Here is a 19,550-nt window from a genome sequence, read left to right as displayed (position 1 = left end):
CAGGGTCCAAGGGTGTAAACTGTTTGGCTTTCCTGTTGCTCCTTAGAGCTCAAGTATTAAACGAGCACAGGATTTTTGAGAGGAGGTCAACTGACTTAGCAGTAGCTTCTCTGTTACGGTGAATTCTCTGTTATGGTCAAGGACACGCAGCAGGCTCTGATGCAGTGCTGCCCCATCACTGAAGAAAATGATTAGAAAAGCCTTCCTTGGCTCAGGACTTTTATCAGATCATTGAAGATTATTGATTATTGTATACAGCAGCGATCTTCTGCCCACCTGTAAGAAGATACAAATCTGTGAAGTTGGGAAGTCTCCCTGTTGTAGGCGGGTAGGTAAGCGAAAGGTGTTTGTTTCTACTGGGAAAGGTTGTTTTTACTCACCCCCTTAATATTGTAACAGCGTGGCTGATAAATCCAGAGCTTTTCAGGTTAGCGTAGGTGGTATCAGCCTGCGATAAACAAGTGTTTCCAAATCAAAGGAGATCATCGCAGCTGCTGAGCAGCAAGTTCTGCAGTTCCATCTCCCACTCTTCTGTGGATCCATGTTTACATGATCATGTGGGCTGGAACCGAGATTTGATATTTGCGGGTTGTATGAGGATGAAAAGTAATTCTATGAGAATCCACTGACAAGCTCCATAAGCCATCCTGGAGGGTAGAAGGGTAATCAGACTTAGGACACAGCTGAAGAGAAGCTTGCAGCAATGAATGAGTCCAGCAGCAGAGGACTGCAGCTCTTAGATGTGCTCCAACATCAATACTTGCATGCAGGCAGAAACCATCTTACCCATAACAGCTACCACACAAATCAAAATAGGTTGCCTGGCCTTAAGCGACAGGGCATATGTGTCTAACATGACAACACATGTCAATAAACACTCAAAACACACAGATATTTAGATTATAGAGTTGTGAATGTAAGCTCTATTTGCACTGTACATTTTATCACCACAAAGCCACGCTGGGTGTTTTCAGAACAAGCAGTGTGAAAGGCATGAGCCTCTTTACAGAAATCTCTTTTCCCAAAACTAGTTTTCAAGTTCAGAGAAAAATGGACCATTAGTTGCAGTCACGGACCATACAGCAGGGAATGAGGAAAAATTCTTAGAAAGAGGAAGCATTCAGAAAATAATCCTAATTTTCTCCTTATAAAACAAGCAAGGCCAGCTCAAGATGTGAACATGCCACTGGAATATTGTGTATGTGATGCTCATGACTGACCTTTGTTAACCCAGCAGCAGAAGCTGACAGAACAGCATGCTATTGGCATTCATAACTGAAATCCTGTAATGACTTGCATTACAAGGTCAGGCAATGTTAAGAGCAGTTTACAGCTGATGGCAGAAGACCGCTTTTTTAATTCTAAGATCCCATATCAACCTGAAGAGAACTTCAAGTGACTTAACAGGACAGCAGAGCCAACTTTCACTAAAAGAATATCAAAAGGAAATTTTACCAGTCTCTATAGAACTCTAAGTATATTCAGGTACTCAAGTGCACAGTATAAACTGAAATACATGGAACACTTCAGAATCTCATACCCGAGGAAATACTTTTCATGGTCCCTCTACTGACTTAAATCCAATCACTGTATTTTTTAAAACTTCACAAACAAAAGATACTAGAATTAAAGCAGATGAGCTTGTGTACAAGTCTAAGCTATTAAATATAATTAAATCTTCCATATCTAATAGTTAATTTGAATTTACCTGCTACATCTTCAGAGTGGCATATCTTCTATAAATATCCTATTTAGAAATAATTTTCCACTAAGAAGTCTTTTTCCTCCATATTTCTTGGAAACACTGGGATATCAAACGTTAGTGTTAGTAACTTCCATTGCTGCAACTGAAGTAGCGCTAGCACTGCAAGGAGAGAAATTACTAGGCATTTTGCAGAGTTCAGGTTTAGAAACATTGAGCTGTTTCAACAATGTGAAGCAATAATGCCCTTTAAAGAACCTGGTTTGCAAATGGTAGATGCCCCGACTAGGAGACAGAGAGGTACAGCAAGTTGATTCAATACCAGAATTTTACGTCAGTTCCTGAGCTAGCCAAACACTCGCTTCAGTGCTAGGCTGTCCTTTCGTCTCACTCTAAATTGCAAATGTGATCAATTGCTCATTTTACTTTTGGACATTCCTCAAAGCATTGCCATATGTTTAAATGGATATGTTCTCCACTAGTGTTTCTATCTTCTGTCCAGGTTTTGGAATGTTTCCCATAAAAACTAAGGTTTGGAACATGAAAGCAGTGTATTACTAATAATGCACAATAATTTGCATCCTCATTATTTAACCTTTTGCCAATGAGCTGAAGAATTTACTATGCATTTAAGACAACAAAACAGAGGTCACAAGAGGCTTTTGCATTTATATATACAGAAAGATGTCAGTCTTAAGTTAGCAATATTGAAGGACCATAAAAGATTCCTTTCCTGTAACATACTAGAACTTGGATGTGGTTGACATTCTCTTGGAATTCACACTTATGCTGGGGCATAAGTGCTCATGGATGATCTCCAAATTTACAACAAGTGCTTTAAATTAAATGCAATAAAACAATGTGTGCTATTACTGATATCCATGAATTAATCATTAAAGAAAGCCACAGTCAAAACAACATTCCAACTGTATTAATATGAAAACATGATAGTGCTCATTCTTTCACAGCTAGTATTATATTACCAAATATGGAATAAGAATCATCATCTATAGACATTTTTTTTTCCCTAGAAAAGTAAATTAATTCTCGAAACAGATATAATTTCTTCTCCCTTACCTTTTCCCCCATCCTTAAAAGTGGTACAGCCATAACTTGAGATCTAATCTGAGCTTTACTCCATGAATCACAGTGGATTGTTGAAGGAAATAAGAGTTCTCTAATATTATATATCCAGCTTTATGATTGAGCAAGGGTTACAATAAGCACTGTGTGTGAAAAGCTTTAGTAATGGCATTCTCATCAAAATTTGACTTGCAAAATAATATAGTTTTTGCAAATGTATTCTCTCTGTGAAGATTTTAACAGTAATGCATCAAGTCCTATAGATGACAGATGTTATGATCTTTAAGTCCTAATTCCCTGGGAGGAGTTTAAATAAGAGTGTCAAGTACAAATATAAATTAAATATGAAAAAGGGACTGCTTAATTTCTGCCTAATCCCCTTTTTCTACTGCAAATGTGTGGCTTTGTTTTGCTTTGTTTCATGTGCTACTTTGATTCAATATCCAGAGCAATATAATAAACTCTACCAAAAGCTCACTTCAGTCTTCATAGTTATCAGACTCTTCAGCTTGGAAATATGCTGAATGAAAACTAAACCAGACAAACCAAAAAGCCTGAGCTGGATAATGCTCATGAAGTATTGCTGCAGCACCCTCTACTGGTTAATAACGCCGATATAATGACTGCAGGAAATGTAAAAGTAATGCCAGGTATAATACCCAAGTCACTTCCAACTTAGGCACTATTTACCTAACATTAAAAAAAAAAAATAAAAAATTTCTTCTGCCAAAGCTAGGCCATAGAAAGTTAACACTAGGAAACACAAGGGAAAAAAAAACCCCACAACAAAACCCAAAACCAAGTTCATAGTAAGAAAAGTCCTCCCAAATAGCTAACAAAGTTATTTCAATAGTAGTAGGCAAATTTTCAGTCACAAGTTTAAATAGAGCAGCCAATAATCACAACTTGAAGAAGGAAGAGCAATAATTCAAACATTTAATGAACTTCCACCTTCCAAACAGAAAGAAAATTTATAAAAAGACAAAAATATATAAACACTTAAACACATGAAAACATTTTTAAATTCAACATATTTTACAGAGATACAAAACTTGCATCTGCCTACAGAATGGACAGCTGAGAAACGGTAGGCACTTCTACACGATAAACTCAATCAGGGTTAGATGAGTTCCAACAGCTCAACTTACATAATATAAAAAATATATACAAAAGCAATCTAGACTGCACCAACGATATTAGAGACACCTCCTAAATTTAAATGTCTCTGTCTCCTCACTAAAATTCTAATGCATTACAAACCAGACAATGTACCAGAACAAGAGACAGATTGTCCTGGACAAAGACACTGAATATCAGAACAAACTTCTAGCAGGAGAGGATCACTCAGAGGGAACCTGATGGTTTTGAGTCTGTTGCACCGCAAAGTCCATGGTCAAGCACAGAGATCTTTAGTCTTCACTTAGACAAAAGTGTTTCTGACTTTGGCCACCTGGTTAATTATTACAGGTTATTTGGTTAATCACAGGCAGGACTGTAGTTTCTGTGTTTTGGGAAACTGATAAAAATCAAACGTGATATGGTATGTTAAAATGCTACGCAGTAGTGAAGTAATGATAGTGAAAGTAAATTCCAGTCATGTTAATTTAGAAAATACTCATCATTGTTTTATACAAGAGCTCTGTAAATCAACTGAGAACAAAACTGACATGCTATGTCAGAAGAATATCCATACTGGAAAAGATTATAGAAGGGGGCCAAGACTACTGGTGACTGAAAGAAGATAAAAGGCAGATTGGATTTATAAAAGACACAAGAAATTCCTCCTTCTCCTCTTTAGAGGCCTCTGCTTTTATAAAATTTGTGGCCTACACCAAGCATTCTGGATATCAACCAATTATTAGACAAGAATACTAGAGAGCCGAGTAGCTAACAGCACTCCCATTCTGGTGAGCTTGAATTCTTACAAGACCAAAATCAAAGAATATCCAGTCTGGCTTCTTCCATCCTGCACATGGATCTAGTGAATCATCTGGGAACCTGGAGCAAATTTTGATGAATCAAGCTGACTATTCTCCGCAGGTAGTGGTAACCAACTGGTACATTGGAGAGAACAGCAGAAATCTCCTCCTCCCTAAGAAAGATAAAATTATCACACATGTTTGAGAGAATACAGAGCATTTAATTCCCCATCCCTACCTTTGAAACTTAAGTCATATGGAGTGGTTCTTTCTGTTCAACTCACCCAATATTCCCAATTTGTTTTTGGATGGTAAAAGGCAGTGAAGCAGATGGGTAGTTGGAAGATAGAGACAAGGTCAACTCAAACTTTGCAAAAGCTGTGGAAGCTGAGAACAAAAGCTTCACTCTGTATGGGAAATAAACACAAAGTTCAATACAAAATACTCAAATCTACTGCTATCACCTTTGAATTAGGTTCCAGAAGTGGAAACAAATGTTGTAATTGATGCAAATAATAACTTCTAAAGAGTTCCAACATAGGCTAACAGTAAGTTCATAAACAAGGTTAAAAGAACCTTTCCGCTCTAATACTATCAGCACTCTAACACTGAGTTAGAATACAAAACCCCAACTTTCCTCACAGAAAAAGTTAATACATAATTTACAGAACCTTTCAAAAATTGTGGGAGAATATAGAGTAATAATAAAAAATATGTCTTCTAGTTAACATAAAATATTCTTAGGTAGCTCAAATTTTCTGAAGTTTTAAGTAGGACTGATTTACCTCCAATTTCATAATTCCAAGATTGTTTCACAAATCCAACCCTATTTAAATCAGGCCAGATTTCTGTCTAGCACAGTACTTTTGTCTGTGACAATGTGCAGGAAGGCCAGAGTTGAATTTTATTATGAATATGGGTAAGACCATCACCAAGGACAGAATACCCAGGAAGCAAATATGTTTTGGGATAGTGTAAACTAGAACAAGCATAATACAGGTCTTTTCCAGGTAAATCTCCCACAATTTGCAACTTCCTGAGCACAGGCTGCCCTTGCATCTGTTTTGCTGACTTAACTAAATATAGCTTTTATGGGATTTTTGGCATGCAGTAGAATACCACTCTTGCAAAGGGTACTACAAAATTAGAATAACCTATGGGAACAGCATCAAGGCATGCAGAGCAAGGTTAACTGGGTGCTTCTTACTTAAGGGTATACATCAATAATAGAAGGATAAAGTGAAGTAGTATTTATCTTGTTCCACTGGGACTTGCTACAAAATTGGGAAATAGTATGAGAAAATGAAAACTAAAGAAAATAAACGTTAGTTTAGAAAACTAAAGAAAATAAACTTTAGTTTAACTCCATCTGTCCTTCAACAACTGCTTCTGCTTGGCTGAAGCAAATAGAAGATTAAAAGAAACAAAGCACCAAGCTACAGGTAAACTCATGGCTGTTTCCTTTGCATTGCTACACTCTGGCCTAAATTTTTAAGTGAGAGAGTCAAGTCAAACAGGAAAGCAGCAAGGAAGGAGAGGTTATATGATAATAAGGAAGTGGCTGAATCCAAGAACAGCTAAATTTCCATACATTTGGATATTACAGTGCAATTCTATTAAAATAAATTAGATTGTTGTTAAAAATAGTTGCATAAAATCTCAATTTCAAGAAAACCAAATGGAAAATATTTCAGTGTTTTGTTTCTGATTATCTAGAAATACTCTCTGAAGGACTGCTGTAAACTCCATCTGAAGTTACTCACTTTGTGTCATTGATATCTGTCTTCAGAAGATTAAATTTTCCACCCCATCTCTCCAGAAATTCAATCTCCTCTCCTAAGATCTTGCAACGACTCACCACCAAAGAGACATCATGAAGAACCTAAGTGGGCAATCAGAAAAGCAATCACATTGGTACTCAGGCTGGTAAACTCTGTGACACTTGAAAACACAGTTTGTCCTAGAAATGATACAAATTAAAAGAAAAAAGAGTAGTTTAACTGCTATTTCAGTTTGGATGTGAAAATGAAATTGTACAAGCATAACAACAAATATACATTCCTTGCCCTAAGTTTCTCCCTTCAGCTTTGTCAACAGGGGTACACAGACATGCAGGAACACCAAATTTAGCATGGCAATTTAAACCATTAATTGTTTAGGAAGCAGAATGGCATTCAGCTAGATTCTTTAATTTCTACTAGCAGAAAAAAAAAGGATTTTAAGAAATCACCAAGACAGGCAGACATTAATGCAGCAAACAAGGAAGAAACCACAGCTTTTAGGACTTCTCAGGGACCTCGGAATATTCATGAAGCAGATTATGATTTGCATTGATGAAGCCTTCATTAAGATGCTTTTGTTCTTAGTATCAGCCCTATTCTCTGTGACAGAAAAGATTTAATGTTTTTCCAGAGTCTTACAGGCTTTCCTGGAACATTACCTGGGGCAAGTAGTACAGCGTGGGACACTTTTCCTGCCAGCATCCCTGACTTTCAATAAACTGGAAGATGAGTCTTTGGACTAAACGTGACGAGGGTGGAGCTTTTTCCTCTGTAACACAAGAGGAAAAACACCTTGCCAGAAATCTTTTAAAAGCCCTATAATAATGCATTAGCAGATAAACCACAAATTTATAGATGTCTTCCCAAGAACAGATTATCAAGGCAGTTACTTTCAAGCTACTTGAAAAAATCTTACCATCCAAGAGAGATTCAAAGTTCAGGCTAACTATCTGTCTGGAAGGATCTTCACTGAAAACATCACCATCTGAGAAGAAAAGGAAAAACACCCCAACAGTAGTTATTTCCATCCTTAGCTCTGGAGTTACAGCTCTTCCTCTTCAGAAACAGCCATTCATTACATACTTTTCTCAATTTTCATAGAAAGCACTTATAAACATATTCAAAGCCACCTCTCTCAGCTTAATGCTCCTGCTGTAGTATGTTTTCTATTTCCTTTTAGCAGATCTTCACAAATATAGAAACTTTAGGTTTCTATTATGTAACTATTTAACCTTTCAGATTCATAAAACTGAAACCTACCGATTTTGTGACTTACCAATTGGGGGTCCAAACACAACTGTGAGTTCAACAGAATCATAAAGAAAATTAAAGACTGCCTGCTGTTCACTCCATTCAGTAATCTCCCACTCAGTAAAGCTAAAAAAGGAGGGGGGGGAAAAAAAACCATCACCCTAAGTTTCAACCAACCAACCAAAACAATTATCTGAAGGACAAAGATCAGAGTATTAAGTGCACTTGCAGCTATTACCACATAATATACCAATGAAATTTTCACTTTCCTACAGAATGTAAGAATCTGTTGGGAACGCAAGCATAATACTATTCATTTTACATAAATTTTCATTTTGGAATTGGAGGAGAGTTGGATATAGAAAGACTAAATGTAGAGTATCACTGCAAAGTTGTTAATAGAAAAACAGTGCATCACACACAGAAGTTCAGTGAGGTTTTATTGCTTATCCTAGGCTGTGAGATGGACATCCAAAGATTTCCCAAATCAAGTAACAAGGAAAACGAAAACCATTTATATACAAATGTGAGGCCCCAGAAGTAGCTGATAAAAATAAAATCTGAAGGTCTTTTCCTTACTTGTATCTCTCCAGGAGCTCCTGGCAGCTTTTTTCTTTTTCCTTTAGCTGGTTCATCTGAGCAAGCATTTGCTCATTCTGAGTCTCCAGATCTGACAGTTCTCTGCAAAGACAAACCAACCACATGAGATGTAGCACGCTGGTTAAAAAAACACCAACCCTCTAAAACCTGAGTGTGCACACGTTATTTAAGGTCTTTAGATCCCCTTTGACATCTTACCTTTGAAGTTCCTCTTCTTGGGCTTTGAGGCTTTCCAATTCTAAGAGAAAGGGAAAAAAAGCTTTGAAAGAAAGGAGCAGTAAAGAAAGCCCTAACTTGCTCTGCAGTCACTGTTCTTAACAATACAAAAGATCTCAACTTGATGGCTGTTACTCCTACCTAGATACAGATATGGGGTCAACAAAGGTTAGTAATTATTGAAGAATTAAAGTGCTGAATACGATAGCCAGGCACACACTCTTCAAGTCACACTGTACCAAGTTCTAAACTCCATTTTTCCAGGGGACAGTCCTTTTTATACTTTACCATCTGTATGATTAGCTATAGCCAATGCGGAAAAGAAAGCAGTAGTGTTTGCATCCATACCAGAATTCATATATCAGGGTGGGGATTGAGTATCACCCTCTCCAGAATTTAAAAAAACAAAACAAAAAGTGCCATTCAGCTGGTACCATTACCTTTCTCTAGGTTTTTCCCTTCTGCCATTTCATCACTACAGTCTGCTTCCCATTCTTCCCAGCCAGAATCTATGGGAAAGAAGTATCAGGTCTCTGCAGAACTCCCAGATTCAATACTTGGATTCCATTTTATTTGCCCGTGGGTTCTATAAATCTTAGTATTTCAAAGCTAACTAAGCAAAATGTACAAAAAGCCAGAAGAGTTTCTACCAAAAACCTCAAAAAGTAACAGATAACAAGGAAAACTACTTCTATTGCAGTGTCAAAGCTGCTGCTCTGCAATTTGATTTCTACTTAAGGCGTTGGAAGAAAATTCAGTGAAAATACACAAAGCATTGTTATGCAGCAATGCCAAGTATTGGCTGCAGCTTGTGTGAACATAGCTGAACAAGTTTTAAACCATCTGGCTATGATGCTGAAAACAGTACAGTCCTGGAGTGCAAAGCTTAGTCTTGCCTACCTGCAGGATCGCTGGCAGGTTCACACCCATTTTAAACTGTGTGCTGCCAGCAGCTGTACTGTTACCACTAGCAGATTTAGCCAGCTTGGTTACATGTTCATAGGCTACAATTATAATTCTGTATTTCAGTGCACATATACTCCTGGTCTTCATATAATGTGTAAGTGATTCCCACAAGGCAAGTTTGCAGACACAAATGAAGGCATTTACACCTAGCACATACTTGTAACAAAGGAATTGTAAAATTCCAAGCAACCACCAAACACAGAATCTTGAACTGATCATTTAAACAGCAGCTCTGAAAAAAAAAGAGAAATCAGCATATTGGTCACCAGTTTAGAAACACATACCTGCTTCCAGAGCAACAAGACAACTCTCTGCCTCCTTGAGCAATTCATCCATCTTTTCTATTCTTGACTGTAGCTTTCCATGTTGTTCCTAAGATGGGAAAATTGTACTCAAGTCAATGACATTTCTTAAAAAGCTGAATTGTCTTCTGGGACCACCATGTGGATCTTTGCTTGCTAAGAAACTAAAGAAGCTGATATAATCTGTCATTAGAAGGAAGAGGCAGACTGACAAACAATAAGGCAGTAGCCATGTGTAAGAAAGTACTAGATACTTAACAATGTATTTTCCTAATGACTTTTCTTATGAAGGGATAAGACATGGAAATAAATAAATTCCTAGAGCTTTTAACACATACAAATTTCTGATGCCTATCACAATACATTACTTCTGCATTTCCTTGTTAGTTACTGACATTACTACAGTATAAAGAGCTAATTTCTGATGGCATTTCCTTTAATACTCCCATTTTTCACTCTGTTACTGTAATTGCCAAAACCCTTAGGCAGAAGGTTCCTGTAGTGTAAGTGCAAGAAAGTCACTGTCCCAATGTGTTTTACATTTGCATATAAATAAAACGGAAGTACGTTTAATAAGAATGTAACTTTCAAGAGAATGCACACTTGCATACAATAATTAGGCTCCTAAACTTGACAGTCAAAGACAGACGAAATATGGTGGAAGTTCCTTTATTTAAAGCTAAACCTCTGCAGCCTTGTACCACATTACCTGTGCGCTCTGCAGCAATTTGCTGTACAATGTCACTTTCTCATTGTGAGCCAAGATTTTACTCTCCTTGGTGAAATAGGATTTCATTTTGTTCAATTCTGCTCCAAAGCTCTTCAGCTGCAATGCATGGAAAATACAGAAGAGAAAGCGAGTGGGAATGTGCAACAAAAGATTGTTCAACCGACCCTTTAGACTCTTTCTTCCTTCTCTGCTCCTCCTAATATCCCATTTCTCTATTAGCAGTATTACATGACACTTACAAATTAAATAAAATTTAAGACTGGACAATCCCTGTTAATTCAAGTACAGCCACCTACAAAAGTAACTGATTTTCTTTGCAAGGATCAACAAGATCTTTTCTCAGATAGGGAGCTGCACAAATAACTAGAGAGATGCTTTTACCAAAAACCAGAGCACCTTCATTAAGTACATCAGATGTCTCTCATCCCAGTTGTTTGAGACATGTATTTAGAACACTTGCCCCATTACAGTTAAGGAGGCTAACTGAAATGCTCACAGAAGTCCAGGCAGAACCCAAACCACAAGTAGTAAACTTAAAACCTGTTTTAACAGAACATAGCTACAGATCATGCTGTTCAGTGTTTTCTCTGACAGCTGCCAATCCAGAAGCTGCAGAGGAATGTACAAAAAGCTTTTTTCTACAATGTTTGCCGTCTGCCCATTTCTACTAGGTGGTATCATTCTAATTGCAGTGTGTAGAGATTTGCTTAATAAGCTTTCAAATGTCTTATTGTTAGCTAAGGGTTCTAGCTGCTTTCACATTGTTCATAAGTGTAATTCTTCGTGAATCTAGTTAATAACCTAGCCTCAGCGATATCATATATCAATCTAATGATGAACTAAGAAAAATACTGTCTTTTATCAATTTTGACTCTTGATTTTCATTGAATAGATCTTTATTCTTGGCATTAGAACCATGGAAAACAGAATCTTTTGATCTACCTTCTCAATTCTGGCTGGGATACTTTTATAATGCTTCTGGGTTTTAAATGCAAATGTCTTTGGTGTGCTTTTTTGTGCCCATTATCATTAGCATTCTCCTTTAAATACCCTCTGGCCTCTTCTTTTATTTTGGCATTATGACACCATCGTTGCACTCCAAATCCTGTAAGTTTTTGCATAATAACACATATTTTCTGTTCATTATATGTCTTGCAACATCACATGTCTTCATAAGCTAAATAAGCATTTAAGTTAATGGACAATTCTGCTCCACCAATGAAGCAACAGAGTCTCTACAGTAAGAGCAGTTCGTTTTTTCCTTCCAAAATTGCACTGTTTGCTTAGGCCCATCTAAAGTTTCTCTTCTCTTTTCTGTCCTCAACCAACCTGAATTATCAACTTGAATTATCAAGTTTTTCTGCTTTATAGCAACGTATTGCCTTTAATATATTTTAAAGGGCACATATACTTGCATTCTTTTGACATATTGGAAGTTCTCTTAGCAGTTTTGCACTTAGAAAATATTTTGCCTTGTGTCACCTACCTGCCTCTTGTTATTCTGTGACCATTCTGGTTCTTAATTTATCTGAATACATAAATTAACCTTATTTCTTCATTATGCAAGAAACAACATTATCTCTTCATACAGTATTACCTCTTCATCAGAGCAGGTTCTCATTACCTCCCACAAACTCTTATTCACATTCACCAGGAGTTGATCCCGGACATTTGCATACAGTTTTAACCTGAAATGTGGAAAAAATATTGAAAGAATGTCTTGTTGCAACTGCAGTGAGCACATAAAGCAGCACATCGGCATTTATACAGTTCATTCCCCTTTTCTAATTAAAACATGGAAGTGTAAATATTTTCATTTAGTTGGGTCTTACATCTTGGAGAGACCCTCTAAAGCCTTGATTAAATGGGGGCCGTGTTTGTTAAACTCTAGCACATAATACAAAGTTAATTTCCTATTTTCTTTTTGTTGAGGGCAAGGAGGTGGAGAGCTAGAGAGCCAAAGAATCAGGAAGTAGTGCTAACGAGGCTGTGAAAAAAATCTTACAACCGATTTTGAATTTTATCATAAAACCTGATTTTACACATAAATTGTAAAAAAGTATAATGAATCAGACCAGAAGTGTCCTTCAGATAAGAAAACAAATAATGATAACTGTATTTCAATCTTATAAACACTGGAAGGACAAACAACAGATTGTAACCTCTTCCTGTTGAAGACCAACTCGGAGATTTAGAATGGTCTATTTTGTGCAAGATTTATTTTGTATATATCGAATTAACACATAAGGCTGTAATCAGAAAGGCACACAGTTGGCATTCAAAGAATAAAGACACCCTGGACCAATTAGGCCTTGATGTTTTGAGGATGCTTCGTGTGCATTGCCAGCTTGGCAAGAATACTCAAGGTCCATCAGAGAGAAAAGAAAACGTTCTTGAGATAACAAGAAGGATAATTGGACCTAAGAAATGTAGGATGTGACTGATAAAAAGAAACATCCTGCTCCAGAAGGTGCTGAAGGCCGGATGATTGCCAAAGAAGCATGAACTGGGAGAAAGGTAAAGGTGGCAGCAGGAGATCACAACCACTGACTCAATTGCAGGCTGGAGGAACTTGCCCTCCCACACCTGCAAGGCACATACGTGCTAATCTACATAGCAAGCGAGGCTAATTTGAATATAACTGGCCGATAGTAGATGATATGGTGACTACTAACCAATGAATGTAAATTTAGGCAGGTTTTTACTAATCATGTAACAGAATAAATGCATTGTTTTTCTTTGGTGTGGTGTGCTAGTTTTGTAGAATTACCACCTAGTACCCATCTTTGCACAAATATGAAATAAATAGTCTCTCCTGAATGTGTAATTATTGGCTCGTTGCACACCAGGAAACAAATCTGCTTTTTGGACAACATTACGATTCTGCTTTCTATGTTTGATCATTTTTGATACAATTTTAAAAGTTTGACTTTTCTGATGTGCAACTGAAACACTCTATTAGTAAAAGATAAATTATTTGAGGAAAACCAAACTTTAATTATCTCCATAACCACAGCTCCTCCCCAAGAGTTAGCTCTCTACTACCTAAATCTGTAATAGACTGTCTACCAGCATAAAGTAGGTTAACTATCGTTCTTTTATTTTTCCCAGATGTAATACATTAACTTCCTTCTGGCCACTTTGCATGCAACCAGAGCTGAAAAAATAAAATTACTGATATACCCTGTGACTGAAAAAACACTTACTCATCTATCATCTGGGAAAGGGCCTGGCAATCTTCTTCATAAATACGCAGCTTGGGGCGATAAACATATTGGCTGTAAAGGAGGTCCTCTGGAGTAGGTGGTACACTGACCGCACACTGGGGAAAAACAGAGGGAAAAATTGTGAAGAAAAAAGATGCATATTTTTCAGAAACAGTGACTTCCAATCAACTTCTGTACAGAAACCACCAAAAGGCCAGAAGCTTTATTTTTGCAGAACAGGAAAAAAACCCCAAACACACAGTAATGGAGGCAGCCTGACCTACTTAAATGCTTGTTTTCCATTCTGGATTTGTCCAATTTCTTTCTGAGACAAGTTAGTCATATAACCTTAGATAGCTCATTCCAGTTTAATGCCCCATGTTTCCTCACTTTTGAGACATATGCCTCATCACTAAAGCTCAAAAAAACCCCCCAAACTGAAAGAGGTTAACCTCCTTTTAGACAAAGACTTGAAAAACATGCACACATTATAAGGGCAGGCAACTCGGAAAGAGTACAGGGATCTTGTTAGGTCATGCAGAGAGGAAATTAGAAAGGCAAAAGCTCAGCTAGAACTCAGTCTGGCCACTATTATAAGAGACAACAAAAAATGTTTTTACAAATATGTTAACAATAAAAAGAGAGCCAAGGAGAAGATCTATCCTTTATTGGATACAGAGGGGAACATTGCCATCAGAGATGAGGAAAAAACTGAGGTACTTAATGCCTTCTGTGCCTCAGTCTTTAATAGTGAGACCAGTTATCCTCAGGGTACTCTGCCCCCTGAGCTGGGAGGCAAGGATGGAGAGCAGAATATACCCCCCATAATCCAGGAGGAAATAAATAGTGACCTGTTGTTGTGGTTTAACCCCAGCCAGCAACTAAGTACCACGCAGCCGCTCACTCACTTCCCCCATCCAGTGGGATGGGGGAGGAAATCGGGAAAAAAAAGTAAAACTCCTGGGTTGAGATAAGAACGGTTTAATAGAACAGAAGAGAAGAAACTAATAATGATAATGATAACACTAATAAAATGACAACAGTAGTAATGAAAGGATTGGAATGTACAAATGATGCGCAGGGCAATAGCTCACCACCCGCCGACCGACACCCCGCCAGTCCCCGAGCAGCGATTCCCTGCCCCCCCCCCCCACTTCCCAGTTCCTAAACTAGATGGGACGTCCCATGGTATGGAATACACCGTTGGCCAGTTTGGGTCAGGTGCCCTGGTTGTGTCCTGTGCCAACTTCTTGTGCCCTGGCTGGCCATGAGAAGCTGAAAAATCCTTGACTATAGTCTAAACAATACTGAGCAACAACTGAAAACATCAGTGTTACCAACATTCTTCGCATGCTGAACTCAAAACATAGCACTGTACCAGCTACTAGGAAAACAGTTAGCTCTATCCCAGCTGAAACCAGGACAATCTGTCTGGACACTCACAAGTCTATGAGACCAGATGGGATCCATTCAAAAGTATTGAGGGAGCTGGCGGAGGATCTTGCCAAGCCACTCTCCATCATTTATCAGCAATCCTGGTCAACAGGGAAGGTCCCACATGACTGGAGACTTGCCAATGCAACACCCATTTATAAGAAGGGTTGGAGGAAGGATCTGGGGAACTACAGGCCTGTCAGCCTGACCTCAGTACCAGGGAAGATTATGGAGCGGTTCACCTTGAGTGCACTCACATGGCATGTGCAGGACAAACAGGGGATCAGGCCCAGCCAGCATGGGTTCATGAAAGGCAGGTCCTGCTTGACCAACCTGATCTGCTTCTATGACCAGGTGACCCGCCTGGTGGATGAGGGTAAGGCTATGGATGTTGTCTACCTGGACTTCAGCAAGGCCTTTGACACTGTCTCTCATGGCATACTCCTTGAGAAGCTGGTGGCTTATGGCTTAGACAAGTATACTTTTTGCTGGGTAAAAAACTGGCTGTCTGGCTAAGCCCAGAGGGTTGTGGTGAATGGAATTAAATCCAGTTGGCAGTGGGTCACAAGTGGTGTTCCTCAGGGCTCAGTATTGAGGCCAGTTCTGTTTAATATCTTTACTAATGATCTGGACGAGGGGCTTGAGTGCACCCTCAGTAAGTTTGCAAATGACACCAAGTTGGGCAGGAGTGTTGATCTGCTGGAGGGTAGGAAGGCTCTACAGAGGGATCTGGACAGGCTGGATCGATGGGCCAAGGCCACTGGCCCCTCACTACAGGGAAGACATGGAGGTGCTGGAGCATATCCAGAGAAGGGCAACCAAGTTGGTGAGGGGCCTGGAGCACAAGTGTTATGAGGAGCGGCTGAGGGAACTGGGGCTGTTTAGTCTAGAGAAAAGGAGGCTGAGGGGAGACCTTATCACTCTGTACAACCACCAGAAAGGAGGTTGTAGTGAGGTGGGGGTTGGTCTCTTCTCCCAAGTAACAAGCGATGGGACAAGAGGAAACAGCCTCAAGTTGCACCAGGGGAGGTTTAGATTGGATATTAGGAAAAATTTCTTTACTGAAAGGGTTGTCAGGCATTGGAACAGGCTATCCAGGGAAGTGGTTGAGTCACCATCCCTGGAGGTATTCAAAAAGCATGACACTTCAGGGCATGGTTTAGTGGGCATCGTTGACGGTTGGACTCGATGTTAAAGGTATTTTCCAACCTAAATGATTCTATGATTATCCAGTTAACAAGAGTGCTCTAGAATAAAACAAGATAGCTATGCTTGATTAAGAACCAAAGTTCCCAATTTTCAACAATTCTTAGGCACATCAAATAAGTACGATGGGGGTGTTTCAGCAAGCTACCTCTATGTTGAAGCACATAAATAATTGACATTAATTCCATCCCTTCAGAGAAAGCTTTCAGGGGCTTTTGAGTGGTGGTGTGATGGTGGTGTTTGTTTTTCATCAGAGGTCAGTCACTAATAAATAGTATCAGAGTTTTGTAAGCCTGATGGATATTTAGACAGCTCAGTATGAATACATTTGCAAAATGAAAGTGTAAACTAAACTGTAACTAAGAGAATCAGCATTTTAAATAAAAACTAAAGAGCTTTAAAAGTCATAAAGGAAGCAATTTAATCAACACGAATTATACTTATTTAGTTGTGATTCTTTTTAATCAGTTTTCATTCTTTTGTCGTAACAGTTTTAAAGAACTTTAAAACGGGCAGGCTTTTTACGTGCACTCACTAAGTTGACACACAAATTTTATTCTGTCAGCAATGAGGCAGTGGAGAAAGGCAGAACACCACACCACCACATGTGCCCCACAAACATATCAAACCAGCTATATGCACTGGCTTTCTGCAGACTAACACAACAAAGTCCCCAGTTGCACTCATTTCCTAGAAGATATGACATTTTGAATGTGAATATTCTACTGATATATTTGCTCTGACAATGTGACATCTTACAGCAGTAAAACTTCGTTATACAGGAGCCAGTGTTCAACTGATCTGAAGTACTGGAATGAATTTCACAAGGAACGAATTTTCACAAATATACCACTTTCCATGTGAAGAATATGATCTTGACCACACCTTTTCATACATAGTAACTACTTCACTCTCACTATCATAAAGACACATTAAAAATTCCTACTAAAACAGATGTCACGCCACCCATTTGAAAGAAGGAAGATCAGATCTCATTAGAATTTATTTAACATTGAACAGACTACTAGGAAGTTCTCCAGCACGCTAGATTAAGTACTGGCATAGAAGAAACTCCCAAACCAGTGTCAAAATTATGCAGACACTACTAAGGTTTTCTGCTTTCCAGGGTGGCTTTTCCATTGCCCCAGTGCATCATTCACTGTGCCAGTAGGAACTGTTGTAAGTGGCAGGAAATGGAAGTATTTGAACTAAATCCTCATATACTTTATTAAATAAATACTAAGCATTGCAATCTTACAGACTTTCTGTTTATGAAACTTGAAACTTTTCCATGTCAGTATAATACCTAGGTACAGAAAACTAAGCAGCTCATTCACACTACTTCATTAGATAAGTACCATTCCTTATAAAGATTATTTGCAAAATCCAGACAGATAACAGAGATCAGCCCCAGCATCCAGTTAGAAATTCAGCTGGCTACACAAATGTGTACAAATAAGCAAGTCTGAAACACTAGTGCTAAGAAAGCTTATATATAAAAATAAGGTGCCTTTACTGAAATCAGATTACAAGGCCCTGTTTTCAGGATGATTGCAAAGTAAGATTACTGATTTGTTCAGCATCAAGTTACTACCAATGAATGGTACTTGTCTGCATGCAAAAAAAAAAAAAAAAAAAAGTTGTTCCCATGTCTGCAAGAATTCAGCAGAAACCTTTCAGGATGAGGATACTGAAACTGGGTTCAGGCAGAACAGACTTAAGGGGAAGAAATAAAGAGTAGTAATGTCATGGTGAAGCACTTACAAAGAAGAGAACAGAACAGGTAGTAGGAGTGCAGAGTAGCATTTCAGGATTCTGATTTCAGTGGATGATGGACATAGTAAGATGAAGCGAAAAGTTTAGACTGAGCTTCTAATTCTTACTCTCAAACTTGTCATCCTTAAAACAAGTTAAAAAAGCAAGAATTACTATATTTCTCCAAGAACAGATAATCCTGAATATATGGTATTTTGTGAAGAGATTGAAATCTATTTCTCAGTACTGAGGGGAAAAAAGCATCAGACTTATCAGAGGTGAAAGAGCAAAGAGACAAGAGGAAGCATGCAGTGTCTAACACACTTGTCAAAGTGGAACTGACTTCTGGCTTAACTCATCTAAAGACCTTTAATACAGACTGGCTAGTTGATAAAAATTAAAAAAAAAAAAAGAAAAAAAAAAAGACAAGGGAATATAATTTAAGGTCAATTGTATTATACATATCAAAGGAGAGACACTCACATTGCCTGGAAGATGGCTATGCCGGGGCTTCTGAATTGGAACATGGACTTGAAGAAGTGTAAAAAACTCCCCAACTGTGATAACACCATTCTGAAATTTCTGTAAAGATTATGAAAAACGTACAGATAAGTACATTTTTCAAACAAGAATGCTTACTTGCATATACGCGCACAAGTATTTTTCCTGTTACAAGAAGTTAGCATCTTTCAGCTAGTAACATACCTCCCGTAAGTTATCTTCACAAATGCTGTCTGTGAGAAGCTGAGACTCCATCTGACTGCTTCGCTGAACTAGCCAAAAAAGCAACAAAAAAAAGGGTGGATATTGCTGGGGTTAACAATATTCTTGAGGAAATGTGAACCTGAGCTTATTAGCTCTAGAAAGAAAGCAATTTTAATGTAGAGTTTGACCTTTATGTGTGTTTCCAGTGCTGAATGGAATAACTGAGGAAACAACTACTTGGGACAAATAAGGAGGACTAGATTAAGAATCTAATATAAAATAAAATCTGTGTCAGAGTGGTAATGAAATGACAGAATTCACTTTTCTATGGGAAGAAAGCCATATGTAACATACTAAAAAGTAATAAAACTGAGAGACTCCAACCAGTTCACAGAGGGCATCCTATGTAGACAGAGACCAAGCTTTCAAGGTAAAAACATGGCATTCAAGTTCTGAGTCAACAAGGGCTAGTTTCTCACTGAAAGGAAAGAGCCCATCTTCTACGGGTTAAATATGCTTTCATGGTTGCAGGCGGCCAAAATCAGAATTGGTTTTGTAGAGGCAAGATATCACTTACCAGATGATTGGCAGATTTCTGCCTCATTATTAGGTATCAGGTAATAAGCAAGAGCTAATTAAACCTGGGGGCTGACTGTGCTTAGAGCCTGTCCCTATAATGCACTCCGAGGAGTCT

At 38.3% G+C, this 19,550-nt stretch overlaps 1 protein-coding gene across 2 annotated transcripts in view; it reads right to left on the bottom strand.

Annotated features, from left to right (window-relative positions):
• Positions 1-3,738: 3,738 nt before the first annotated feature.
• The window catches only part of KNL1 (kinetochore scaffold 1), a 31,941-nt gene continuing 16,129 nt past the window's right edge, over positions 3,739-19,550 (bottom strand). For both annotated transcript variants that reach the window (XM_049820918.1, XM_049820919.1), the window contains 15 exons: positions 18,857-18,924; positions 18,635-18,733; positions 13,757-13,872; positions 12,148-12,238; positions 10,530-10,646; positions 9,803-9,890; positions 8,993-9,061; positions 8,535-8,574; positions 8,316-8,417; positions 7,762-7,862; positions 7,402-7,470; positions 7,145-7,254; positions 6,468-6,586; positions 4,989-5,111; positions 3,739-4,877 (listed from right to left, as the gene is read on the bottom strand). In XM_049820918.1, the coding sequence (XP_049676875.1) occupies positions 4,772-4,877; positions 4,989-5,111; positions 6,468-6,586; positions 7,145-7,254; positions 7,402-7,470; positions 7,762-7,862; positions 8,316-8,417; positions 8,535-8,574; positions 8,993-9,061; positions 9,803-9,890; positions 10,530-10,646; positions 12,148-12,238; positions 13,757-13,872; positions 18,635-18,733; positions 18,857-18,924 (1,418 nt within the window). In that variant the 3' untranslated portion in view covers positions 3,739-4,771. The remainder of the gene's footprint in view (positions 4,878-4,988; positions 5,112-6,467; positions 6,587-7,144; positions 7,255-7,401; positions 7,471-7,761; positions 7,863-8,315; positions 8,418-8,534; positions 8,575-8,992; positions 9,062-9,802; positions 9,891-10,529; positions 10,647-12,147; positions 12,239-13,756; positions 13,873-18,634; positions 18,734-18,856; positions 18,925-19,550) is intronic.

The sequence above is a fragment of the Accipiter gentilis genome, chromosome 17 (genome assembly GCF_929443795.1).
Source record: "Accipiter gentilis chromosome 17, bAccGen1.1, whole genome shotgun sequence".
NCBI lineage: Eukaryota > Metazoa > Chordata > Aves > Accipitriformes > Accipitridae > Astur > Astur gentilis.
Note: the sequence above shows the minus strand (reverse complement) of the source record. Positions and strands in the feature narration are given on the sequence as shown.